Source organism: Martes martes (assembly GCF_963455335.1).
Source record: "Martes martes genome assembly, chromosome: 18".
Lineage (NCBI taxonomy): Eukaryota > Metazoa > Chordata > Mammalia > Carnivora > Mustelidae > Martes > Martes martes.
Window position 1 is genome coordinate 322,632 of NC_137906.1, and position 13,070 is coordinate 335,701.

The following is a 13,070-nucleotide window of genomic DNA, read 5'->3' on the forward strand; positions in this document are numbered from 1 at the left end:
GGGGGTAATGCTGGACTGGACTGTCTTTTATTTGTCAAGACAATTGCTACCCAAGTCGATAAGCAAACACCGCTCGTGTTCTTGTGTGTGTCCCGTGGCTATTTCTTAGGCTCGTTCGTAGATGACAGTGTTTCCATACACTTTACCTCATTTTACCCACCTTAAAGTAAATCCCTTTGGTGTTAGTAAAACCTGGGGATGCTCAACTGGTGAGGTGAATGTTCGGGAGGCATCCCATATTAGTGAGAGTATTTTGAACTTTATAGTTAGGTCTGGGTTCATATTTTCATTTTGCCATGTCTTAGCTCATGTCATATAACCTCTCTGAGCCAAGCCTTAAAGTGTGATAATACCTACCTTGCTAGGCTGTACGGGGACTGAATGAGATGATGTAGACGGGCTACCTAACTCAGTGCCTCACAGGAAGTATGTATTTATTAATTTGTAATCCCCTTAAATTCTAAAGAGGAGGGAAAAAAAATTACTTCGGGGTCTTTCCCCTTCCAAATTTAGTTTGCCAATATACCTATGTGCCTTTCCTATAAAAGACTCTCTAAATGTGCACTTTTATAGTTAATTTTAAGTATAATAATATGTATATGGAAAATTTGTCAAATAGTCCAGAAGGCTATACATGAGAAGAAAAAACTCTACTCCCACCCCACATCCAGTCACCTTCCCCAGACATCACTACTATTAACAATTCGCTCTGTGTATTTATGGTTCAGTTCTGTACCTGCTATTCCCACATAATTTACTTTCAGAAATAACCAGGTTATCAGTGCATGTAGGTTTGCTTCATTCTTTTTAATGATTGCTTCTTTTATGATTTTGGATATTCCAAATTTATTTCACCAGTCCCTGTTAATGGATATCTAAATTGCCTGTACCAGGAAAAAACTGGAAATAAGGTACTAATAAATGTTCTCAGTTTGTAATGTGTTAAATGTCATAAAAATTAAATATCTGTATGTACACGTGATGATGCATGCCTGTGCATTTCTGGAATTAAAAACTGTTAGTAGTGGTTGCTTTGGTAAATATTTGTTATTTTAAATGAAATTCCCTAATGCTGATATTTTTAGAAATTTGCATTGTACCCCTTTTTTCATTATTCATAATAGTTATTCCTCAGGTCTTAAAATCTATTTAACCACACCCCCCCCAAAATTTTTCAGTACAGTTTCTGTCTAGTGAACTTAAAATCTAAAATAAAGAAAAAACAGGAATTATATAGTCCTATTAAAAAAATCTTGGGGCTCTGGGCGGCTCAGTCATCATCTGCCTTCTGCTCAGGTCATGATCCCAGGGTCCTGGGATCAAGCCCTGCATTGGGTTCCTTGCTCAGTGGGGAGCCTGCTTCTCCCTCTGCCTGCCACCACCCTGCTTGTGCTCTCTCTGTCTCTCTGACAAATAAATAAAATCTTTTAAAAAATTGCTAAGGTGTAAAATGGAAACTAATGTAACACTGTGTGTCAATTGTGCTCAAATTTAATATATATATATATTATATATATATAATATATACATACATGCACACACACAAAAGTAAAAAACAGTCAGTATAGGGGTGCCTGGGTGGCTCAGTTGGTTGGGCGACTGTCTTCGGCTCGGGTCATGATCCTGGAGTCCCGGGATCGAGTCCCACGTCAGGCTCTCTGCTCGCCAGGGAGTCTGCTTCTCCCCCTGTCTCTTCCCTCTCATGCTCTCTCTCTCTCTCTCTCTCACTCAAATAAATGAATAAAATCTTTAAAAAATTTAAAAAAAAAACCAGTCAGTATAGACATTATATGCGTAAAGCAGTATCTTTTCTGTCTTAACTCTCTATCCCTCCCTGAGGGATACTGCCATTAACACTTGGTTGATTCTAAGAGATTTTAACATACAGTAAAAGCAATGTGCAAGAATTTCCAACGTGTTTTTACAAATGCCATTTAGAACTACAAATTTTTGTCCTATGCACTTACATGTACAGTAAAAACTTACATGTACAGTACTAGTATTAACTTATTATTTTACTTTTTTAGTGTGAGTTTGCTGCTTTTTAATCTTTGAAGGATTGAAAAAGTACTTTTATATTTCTTGATCATTATGGAAAACATTGTTAATATTATTTGCATATTATGTTTGTATATTTGTAAGTTTACATCATTCAGAAGTCTTTATATGGTTTTTAGCTATTTGTTTTTATCTGGTTTTTAACTAATATCCTATGAGTTGGTTTTTAAATCAAAGGAACGTTTAAAAAAGCTTATGGAGAGAAAATTGCTCTGTAATGTTTGTTAATTTTTTTAAGCAAAAAAAAACCCTAATAATATAACATTTGAAATTTAGAGTAGTATTATTTCTAAAGCACCACACTTGAAAAAGAATGGAAATTTGTATTATTGTAAGGTAGAATGCACAAGTTCAGCTCATAAAGCAATGGGGAATTTGCATCTCCTGAGAGTTTTTCTTGCCTCTTATTAAAATTCCAAGTCCTCGTCCTTAATACCTGTGGTCACTCAGTCTTCTCTTAAATGCTTTGTGATATCTGTGGCCTTAAGCAGGCCCAGTAAGCAAATTGGAAATAGTCTGTAGAAAATCATCCTGTGTTTCCATAGAAAGCCCCCAGGAAAGACACACCAGGCTGTCAGCATCCCGACCTTGCTTTGCAGCTCTGGGTCAGCTCCTGACCATTTATATCTGCCATTTGGAATCCCAGTATGTTATTGCTCCTAGCATTAGCTAGCAAAGGGCAAAAAAGATCATTTTGTGTATCAACTTAAAGATCAGAATTACAAATATGCTGTAATAGCCCTGGCCAGAGATGATGGTCATCAGTTATAAAAGGGATTGTGCAAAAAGACTGAGCACAGACCCAAAAGGCTACATTCTGTATCCTTCCATAAACAAGACATTCTGGAAAAAACAAAACTAGTCAGTGACATTCTAAGACCATTGTGTGGTGACTGGTGGTATACACTTGTGGTGAGCATGGCATAACGTACAGACTTGTTGAATCATGGTGTTGGACATGTGAGCCTAATGTAACAAAGTGTATCAACCACACTTCAATTTTTCAAAACCAATAAGGGGAATTTTAGGAACATTCTGGAAAAAACAAAACTAGTCAGTGACATTCTAAGACCATTGTGTGGTGACTGGTGGTATACACTTGTGGTGAGCATGGCATAACGTACAGACTTGTTGAATCATGGTGTTGGACATGTGAGCCTAATGTAACAAAGTGTATCAACCACACTTCAATTTTTCAAAACCAATAAGGGGAATTTTAGGAAGTGAAATGGTGGTTACAAAACCATGCATTTGCTAAAACTTGTAGAACTGTATGCCAAAAAAGAGAAATTTCACTGTATGTAAATTTGAATTAAAAGGAAGGTAAAAGGACACAGCCTGTCATTTGATTGTTGTTATGTGAGATTAGGAAGAGGATGAGTCTCATCCATGTTCTAATTTTTTAAAATTGAAGTGTAGTTGACATACACTATTATATGAGTTTCATGTATAACTTAGTGATTCAGCACATTATGAAATGATTACCTGAAGTCTAGTTACTGCATAGAATTATTATAGTATTACTGACTGTATTCCCTAAGCTGTATTTTACACCCTCTTACTTACTCATTTTATAAATGGAAGTTCGTATCTCTTAATCCCCTTTACCAGTTTCACCATTTCCCCCTCACCCACAACCACCGGTTTGTGCTCTGTATTTATGAGCATGCTTCTGTGCTCTTTGTTTATTTGTTTTTTAGATTCCACATATAAGTGAAATTGTATGGTATTTGTCTGACATTTCACTTAGCATAATACCCTCTTGGTCCATCAGTGTTGTCACAAGTGGTAAGATTTTATCCTTTTTCTTATGGGGGTGCCTGGGTGGCTCAGTCAGTGAAGCATCTGCCTTTGGCTCAGGTCATGACCCCAGGGTCCTGGGATCGAGTCCCACCCCAGGCTCCATGCTCAGTGGGGAGCCTGCTTCTTCCTCTGCCTGCTGATCCCCGTGCTTGTGCTCGCTCGCTCACTCTCTCTCTCGACAAATAAATAAATCTTTTTTTAAAAATTTATTTTTTATGACTGAATAATTTTTGTGCACAAGTGTGTCTGTTACAATATGTGCATGTACATAGACCACCTCTCTTTATCCATTCATGTGTCAGTGGACTTAGGACCTAGGTTGCTTCCGTGTCTTGGGTGTTTTAAATAAAGCTGCCGTGAACACAAGGGTGCATGTGTCTTTTCTGAGCCGAAGGCAAACAGTTAACTGACTGAGCCACTCAGACACCCCAATATAATTTTTTCAAAGAAAGAATTTATTTCATTTTCCCTGTATATTTTCACACTTATTTATTGTGGTAGAGTGTATATAACATAAAACTTGCCGTTTTAATCATATTTAAGTGTACAGTTCAGTAGTAACGTTGAGTAAATTCATACTGTTGTGCATTACCACCATCCATCTCCAGAACTTTTTCACCTTCCCAAACTCTGTTCCAGTTAAACAATAACTCCTCATTCTCCTCCTTCCTCAACTTCTAGCAACCACTCTACGACTTTCTTTCTCTCTGAACTTGACTACTCTAGGTTACCATACGTATTTTTTCTATGTCAGAAATTGCATTAGAGGAGAGAAAAACACATAGCAGAAATGGCAAAGATAAACATGAACTCTGTGAAAAGATGTTCAGCATCACTGATCATCAGGGAAATGCAAATCAAAACCACCGTGAGATCTTACCTCACACCTGTCAAAATGGCTTGTATCAAAAGGACAGGAAATAACAAGTATCGGCAAGGATGTGGAGAAAAGGGAACCGTCTTACGCTGACGGTGCAAATATTAATTGGCTGAGCCACTGTGGCAAACAATATGGAGGGTCCTCAAAACATTGAAAATGGAAATGCCAAGGGGAATGGGGGGTGCAAGGCTTGCAGTCATGGAATGAATAAGTCACAAGGATGAGGAGTACAGTATAAGGAATTTATGGGGAAAAAGAAAAGAAATGCCACACAGTCTAGTAATTCCACTACTGGGTATTTAACCAAAGAACGTGAAAACACTAACTTAAAAAGATACGTGCGCCCATATGTTTATTGCAGTATTATTCACCATAGCCAAGGTATGGAAGCAACCAAAATGTTTATCAGTAGATGAATGGATCAAGAAGATATGCTACATAGAGATACACATATATATACACACACATATACACAGTGGAATATTATTCAGCCATAAAAAAGAATGAGATCATGTGGCAACATGGGTGGGACTGAAGGGTATTGTGCTAAGTAAAATCAGTCAGTCAGAGAAAGACAAATACCATACAGTTTCACTACATGTGGAATCTAAAAAACAAAACAAATGAACGAAGAAACAAACTCTTAACTATAGGGAACAAACTGGTGATTACCAGAGGGGAGGTGGGGAGAGGGAGGATGGGCAAAATAGGTGACAGGGATTAAAAGGTCCAAACTCCCAGGGCTGCCTGAGTGGTTCAGTTGGGTAAGCGTCCAATTCGGTCTCAAGTCATGATCTCACAGTCGTGAGATCAAGCCCCATGTCAGGCTCTCCTTGGGGTTCTTTGTCTCCCTCTGTCCCTCTCCCCATATTCAGTATCTCTCTCTCTCTCTATCTCTCAAATAAATGAATAAAATCTTAAAAAAAAAAAAAGAGGTACAAACTTCCAGTTATAAAATAAGTCATGGGGATGAAAAATACAACGTAGAGAATATAGTCAATAATATTGTCGTAATGCGGAATGTTGCCAGATGGTAACTAACTGTACTTACATAGCTTAATGTGTAGAATTGTTGAATCAATACGTTATATGCCTGAAACTAATACAACATTGTATGCCAACTGTACTTAAAACTTTAGGGGTGCCTGGGTGGCTCAGTGGGTTGAAGCCTCTGCCTTTGGCTCAGGTCGTGATCTCAGGGTCCTGGGCCCCCCATCGGGCTCCCTGCTCAGCAGGAAGCCTGCTTCCCTCTCTCTCTCTGCCTGCCTCTCTGCCTACTTGTAATCTCTCTCTCTCTCTCTGTCAAATAAGTAAATACATAAATAATCTTTTAAAAAAATAAAAATAGGGGCGCCTGGGTGGCTCAGTGGGTTAAAGCCTCTGCCTTCGGCTCAGGTCATGATCCCGGAGTCTTGGGATCGAGCCCCGCATCGGGCTCTCTGCTCAGCAGGGAGCCTGCTTCCCTTCCTCTCTCTCTGGCTGCCTCTCTGCCTACCTGTGATCTCTGTCTGTCAAATAAATAAATAAAATCTTTTTTAAAAAATAAATAAATAAAACAATAAAAATAAAAATAAAAACTTTAAAAAAGTTAAAACTCTCTTATAAGAACCACAAGTTACATCATTTATACTCTGCTATTTCGATTGCATGCTATCAGAATGGAGAGTGGACACTTTGTGGTATCCCAGGTTTGTTTTTTTTTTTTTTTAAGATTTTACCTATTTGACAGAGAGGCAGGCAGAGAGAGAGAGGGGGAAGCAGGCTCCCCGCTGAGCAGAGAGCCTGATGCGGGGCTCGATCCCAGGACCCTGAGATCACGACCCAAGCCAAAGGCAGAGGCTCAACCCACTGAGCCACCCAGGCGCCCTGGTATCCCAGGTTCTATAACAGTGCCTAGAATAGGTGCTCAGGGAATGTTTGCTGAATTGATTTTATGAAAACGGTGTGCTATGTGACATTACCTGAAGATGCTGAGATCTGCATACCGCTAATGAGACTCACATTTTTATGTTTGTTATTCCATAGGAGATTGACGTCCTCCAATAATAGACCTCGAGAAGACAGCTGGCTAAAATCCTTATTTGTCCGGAAAGTTGATCCAAGAAAAGATGCTCATTCTAATCTCCTAGCCAAAAAGGAAACAAGCAGTCTATACAAATTGCAGTGTGAGTGATAGGTTTGCTATCTTCATAGTTGACTTTTTTCCCTTTGTTCATAAGTTTATCGTTGAATTTTCTTTTGTTTCAGTTCACAATGTTAAACCGGAATGCCTAGAAGCATACAACAAAATTTGGTGTGTATACCAAACTATCCTTTACTTGGGGAAAATTAACAATTTGCATATTTGTTGGTTCAGCTAACCCTTGATAGCGGAGTGGGATCTTTGATCCCTCTTCTTGAAGCTGAATGTTCAGAGGCTCTTAAGTTGAGCTCTGTGTGGGACTGCCAAGGGCATTTTGATTTTAAGGACTCACACAGCTAACTCATCACGTAAGCTCTCAGACATTAGAATGTTCTAGACTCTTAGGTTGGAAGGAACCATATAATGCCATCTAGTCCATCTGCTCACCAGTGCTTGAGTCCTTTCTGCAGACCTTCCCGACTGGTGTGTTTAAGCACATTCATGCATTCCATCTCTGGATAACCTGAGTGTTAGGAATTAGAACTGACATCCCCGTGATCTCCACTGTTTCCAGTTTTACTCCTAACTAAAGCCACCACATGGAAGTCCCGTATATATTTGAATATAGCCACCATTTCTTCTCAAGTCTTCATTCACCAGGATTCAAGTCCCTTTGGCAGATTCTCATATGATAATGAGATCCATATGCTTTTACAGAATTTGTAAACTTTAAGACCAAAGAGAGAATTAAGTGCATTCATTCTTGACTAAGCTAACAAATTGTATTTTAATGATCAGTTATGAGCAAACATCATTAAAAAGCATTTTTTTACCTTTCACATCTGCTACTTCCATGAGAAAGCAAATGATTTTGTCACCAGAATCAGCATAATTTTTAGATGCAAAAAATTCTTATTTTATTTGGGGAAGTGATTCATGAAATAAAACATTAGCATAGAGTTTCTTAATCACCTCAGCACAGTTCTCTTTATTAAAAAAGTCCTAAAACAAAGCAGATGCATATTTCTAAATCTTTTTTCATAAAATGAAATTTCTTGTCTATGTCAGTATTTCCTTGGATTATCCTTCCTGTCCTGTTTGTATCACGTCATCTCCTGTCTCGGATTTTCATTTCCTATGTGTTCATATTTCCATTTGGATGTCTTCGTCTCCCTTCAAACTCAACACGTAGAATCACATGGCGCTTCCTGCCTCCCACGTGTATCACTCACCATGGTTTTAGTTAACCTTTTCCTTAGTTCTTTGCAACTGGTTGCTAAGAGCTATGCATTCTTTGTTTGACATGCATCTTGGTTCTATTCCATTTCCTTCTCCGTCTCCCTCTCCCAGCCTCTTGAGCCCCATTTCTAAGTAACCGCCTCGCTGAGTGCCTTCCTGGCCTCAAGGCTGTACCTGTACCTTACCCCACACCCAATTCATTACTTAGAAGTTTATCAAATTAATCTCCCCGAGTTCTGCTTTCTCCTTCATCAAGTTTTTTTTTCTTTTCTCTGAAACTGTTTCCAGTATATAAAGATTTAACTCCTACCTAGTTTTTAGAGGCCCCGGTGATGAGGTCTGCCCAACCCAGCTAGTTCTAGGTACAAGTACTACCTGCCTTACAGCCGTCATTCATGTACGGAAGGCCAGGGCTTCCGAGAGCGGCTTTGGAGTCCCCAGCAAAGAAGATACCACTCCGTATTGGTGAAAAACCTAGGCCTCATCGTCAGGCCCCAGCCCCTGTCTCGACACCACGTGGGTCATCTCTACAGATTTTCTTCTACACTGGCTCTCATTTGGGGTTGTTCATGTCATGACAAAAAGGGAAATCCGTTTCCAATAATTATACATAATCCGTCTTTCCCCGTCCCTGATTTCCATCAGTCCAGTGTTATTTCTAACATAAGTCTTTTTTGACCTGTACAATGATCACACCGTGTGTATTTTTTGAAGGGTGACATTTCAAAAAATACACATGGTGCGGTCATTGTACAAGGTCATAAAACTGTTTGGGTTTTCATTTGGCTCGACAGAAGAGCATTCTGCGCTTTTCTCTGTTAACTGCATAGACACTCAGTTCTGGTGCCCCAGCCTCTGGCAGTGATCACTAACTTTCACTCACTGCCAGCAAATAGTTCGAACGGGTTCCATTTCCAATCCTTGATACCCTTTTGCATTTATTGTTGAATCTGTAATTGTACTTCTTCATCACAGTTTTTCTATTCAGAACCTGTGCAGGTTTTAGCTTTTATTTTGGGATGGCACGGTCACGTCTCTTCCTTTTGCCTTGAGCTGGGTATTAGAATCTGTACGATAGGAAGGTTTCCATGGAGCCAAGCTCTGGCACCTCTGCTAAATTAATAGGCTGCCATAACTGTCATGGCTTTGCCGCTGGTCTGTACAGTCACTGGTGATGAACTTGGGGGTGGGGGAGGGGGGGAGGCGGGGGGGGGGGGGCGTGCAGCATGGGCTTGTATGACACTTCCTAAATCCCATCAGCCGGTTGAATCGAGTAGAACCTAGTTACGCTCCACATTGTATCTTCAATCCGGTTTCTGATGCCCTCGGGGACTGTTAGAGCTGGGTTGCTTCCAGGCTGTGTTGGGTTCCTGCTCTGTCTTCCTCCCCCGTCCTCAGAGCCAGCTCGTTCTCTGCCCCGGCCGCCGCCGCCTGCTCGTGCCGCTTCGGTTGCCCCCTGTCTTCAACATCACTTCCTTCTCTTACTTCTTCCGTGCTCTTTTTCTATTCCTGATTCTCTCCTTCCTGTCTTGGGAACCAGCAGAACTTAGCTCTTGGAAACTTCACCATTCCTAGGTACTTCATTTTTTTCCCCTGAAATAGCAAATAGTAGACCCATGTAGTTCCTGGAATGCTGGGGCCTTTGGCTCTTCCGTATCCACTTTTATCACTGCAGTTGTTTCCAGCTGTTCTAGGTAGTTGGGTTACAGAAACCTGAGTCTCTGATAAGGGGGATGTTAGAGTAGAACGTAGCTAAAAGGGTAATTCTAAACACAGGTGTATCGTAAATGTATTCTGATGTTAGTTGTCAGAACAGAGTAGATGGCCTTCCCCGTCGCTGATCGTGCGTCCACCTGCTATGATCTTGTCAGCTGTTTAATTAGTGTCGCTGTTTCTTCTCTTTAAGTCAAGAGGTGTTGCCAAAGATTCATGAAGATAAGCACTACCCTTGTACTCTGGTGGGGACCTGGAACACGTGGTATGGCGAGCAGGATCAAGCTGGTAGGAAGCAGAAGTCTTTGGAATAAACACTTGTTCCCTACGCCTTTCCTGTTAATGACTTAAATAATATTTAATTTAATGCTTGTTTTTATAATCAAAGCTTTCCAAGTCTGTCTAGTTTTATGTTTAAAATAGTTGCTCCAGTAATTGATTTCCAAAAACTACTTTTTTTTCTTTAACATTTGAATCCATTGTTGAAAATTTATGGTGTCACTCATATGCCAACACATAGCACATTACAGTTTTGTATTGTGTTAACATAATGTGTATGTAGACTGTTTTTGAGGTAAGAGTATCATGAAACCCTAAATGTATGTTCTCTTTTAAAATATATTTCAGTGCACCTCTGGAGGTATGAAGGAGGCTACCCAGCCCTCACAGAGGTCATGAGTAAACTCAGAGAAAATCGGGTATGATTTTGAAAAATGTTTCTTTACTCAGACTAATGATAAAATAAATGATAGTACGGAATTAAATGACTCTCTTCTGTCCTCTTTTTTAACATTAATAAACTTTTCTGTAGTAAAAGTTTTATTGTTTGGATTCTTGAAGCCGTACTGCAGCTAATGAACGGGCTGTAATGCTATTAACATAATGGTTCTTACTGTGGAAGTCAGCTGAGCTTTGAAACCGGTGAGCCGGTACTTCGAGGCCCGCAAGTCAGCATGGTAGACACAGGGGGCCGTGGGTTCCCTAACGCACAGCTGCTTTGGGAGCCGACTACCCTCCCTTCCCCGTCCCTTCAGTGATAGGTGCAGGTCGATGAAGAGAATGTGAAGAGCCACACGCTCCTGGAAAGAAGACCTTTTGTGTAGATTCCCAGTCCAAACATAAGTGGCTTTTGGGCCATCTGGTATTCTGTAGTCCCTGTGTCACTTCTATTAATATGTTGTCAGTCACTGTCAGGAGAACTTGAAACTGTAGGAGCTGAATTTGCTTCCATTGTTGCCTGAATACTTGGGATAGCCACGTAGTGTGTCGTCTCACTCTGGACCCTTCTGCGAGTGAAAGTGAGCGCTTTATGCTGGCTCAACAAGATGTAAACCCGGGGCCCTTTTTATGGTAGCGTTCCGTCAGAGGAGGAACGTGAATGATACTGAAGTGGGTGTATGTGTAACCGTCAGAGGGTATCATGAGCACCTGTTTTGTTTCCCTCAAAGGAATTTGTGGAATTCCGCAAGGCAAGAAGCAACATGCTTCTCTCCAGGAAGAATCAGCTGCTCTTGGAGTTCAGCTTCTGGAATGAGCCGGTGCCACGGTCAGGGCCTAACATATACGAACTCAGATCTTACCAGCTCCGAGTAAGTACTGAAACACGGGCCAACAGCCCTCATTCCTCTGTGAGGGCCCCTGAGCGCCAAAAACAAAAGTTGAGTTTGCATTTTGTGATGTGTGTTTGGCATAATATTTTGATTGGTTTGTCTTCTCCGCTGTCCAGTCCTTCTCCTCTTTCCTTTTTTTTTATCTTCTTCTCTCTTATTCTTTCTCTACTGCCAAGCTCTTTTGTTTTTTAATAATGTTTATTATATATTAAATAATATATATAATATTAATTATATATTATACACAATATATATTATTTGTATGTTTATAATGTTTGTTTGTATTTATAAATATTTATAAAATATATATATACACAATAAATATTTATAATGTTTATTATTTGGCATTTTTCCATCTAGCATGGCGGTTTTTAAGAGGAAAGATCTAAAATGCAGGACTAGCTATAATATATAGCATCTGCTGTAATTGAACTAGAGCAACCAATAAATGTGGCCGCGCTGAATAAATCACACAGCACTGTAAGAGTCGAAGGGAATAATATTTTCTAGGCCTTTCATGGTGCTTCCCCACTGAGCACTAGAAAGAAAGCCCCAGATAGCAACATGGCAACATTGTTAAAAGGAATACGTATCAGTAGTAGATCTTAGTAGTCTAATACTCACCATTATACTGGAAAAAATAGTGATTCAGTAAATTGAATTTTTTAAAAAAATTTCACAATAAAGTCTGAATGGGTGCCAACAATTTAATCATGAGTTCGGTACATCTGGAGAATGGACCTAACTATGGTTTTGATAACCATAATTGGAGGCTTTACTGTAAATACTGCCTTCTTACTTGAAATAGAATAGAATATTACTTCCACTATGGGATAGATATGAACATGGTAAATAATATTAATTTGTTACATTTTTTACATTACACTTCATGTTATTAAAAGCTATTTTTAAGTTAGTTTTGTCATTTGATATTTTTTATACTACTATTTCCATATTTCTTCACAGAACTAACAAACCAAAATCCAAATCTCTTTTCAGCCAGGAACTATGATAGAATGGGGCAATTACTGGTGAGTATATTACCAAACGGTGAGTTTGTAATCTTACTAATAGATTATTTTAGGTTATAGTGTTAATTCCAGAAATAAAATCTGGGGATAAAGCCATGATTTGATACTAGACTGTTTTATTTGATGTTTCTATTATGAAATTTTTTTGAACATACACAAAACTAGAGGGAAAAACCCCACGAATCTCCCCACCTTCCATGCCCGTGACTTAGCTTCCGTAGTTGCCAACACGTGGCCAGTCTTGCTTAGGTCTGACTCTCCCAACCCAGAGTATTTGAAGGTAAATCCTGAATAACATGTCATATATATATGTGTATATATATATATATTTTTTTTTTTAATAAAACCCCACTGTTGCATTAGGTTATTTCATATTCTTCTTGGATATTACTTTTTTTGAAATGTTTTCGTCACACACACAGCACCGCAATGACACAGTTGCTTGTTGTTTTTTTCCTTCATTTAAGTAACAAAGTACCCGTTTTTCCACAAACTAATCTATAAATTCACGACAATCCCAGTCAAAACCTCAGCAAGGCTTCAGAAATGCAAAGGACCCAAGACAGCTAAAACAACCTTAAAAAGAAGAACAAAGCTGGAGGACTCACACTTCT

At 39.4% G+C, this 13,070-nt stretch overlaps 2 protein-coding genes across 4 annotated transcripts in view; one reads left to right on the forward strand and one right to left on the reverse strand.

The window, feature by feature from the left end:
* The window catches only part of SEPTIN14 (septin 14), a gene marked incomplete at both ends in the record, with an annotated part of 375,063 nt that overhangs the window by 220,489 nt on the left and 141,504 nt on the right, over positions 1 to 13,070 (reverse strand). The gene's annotated exons all lie outside the window — the stretch shown is intronic.
* NIPSNAP2 (nipsnap homolog 2) overlaps positions 1 to 13,070 on the forward strand; it is a 33,936-nt gene that overhangs the window by 7,290 nt on the left and 13,576 nt on the right. For 2 of the 3 annotated variants that reach the window (XM_080831105.1, XM_080831106.1), the window contains exons 2-7: positions 6,767 to 6,906; positions 6,989 to 7,034; positions 10,009 to 10,103; positions 10,443 to 10,513; positions 11,264 to 11,404; positions 12,425 to 12,456. In XM_080831105.1, coding sequence (XP_080687231.1) covers positions 6,767 to 6,906; positions 6,989 to 7,034; positions 10,009 to 10,103; positions 10,443 to 10,513; positions 11,264 to 11,404; positions 12,425 to 12,456 — 525 coding nt within the window. The remainder of the gene's footprint in view (positions 1 to 6,766; positions 6,907 to 6,988; positions 7,035 to 10,008; positions 10,104 to 10,442; positions 10,514 to 11,263; positions 11,405 to 12,424; positions 12,457 to 13,070) is intronic. The other variant, XM_080831107.1, reaches the window with a different exon arrangement.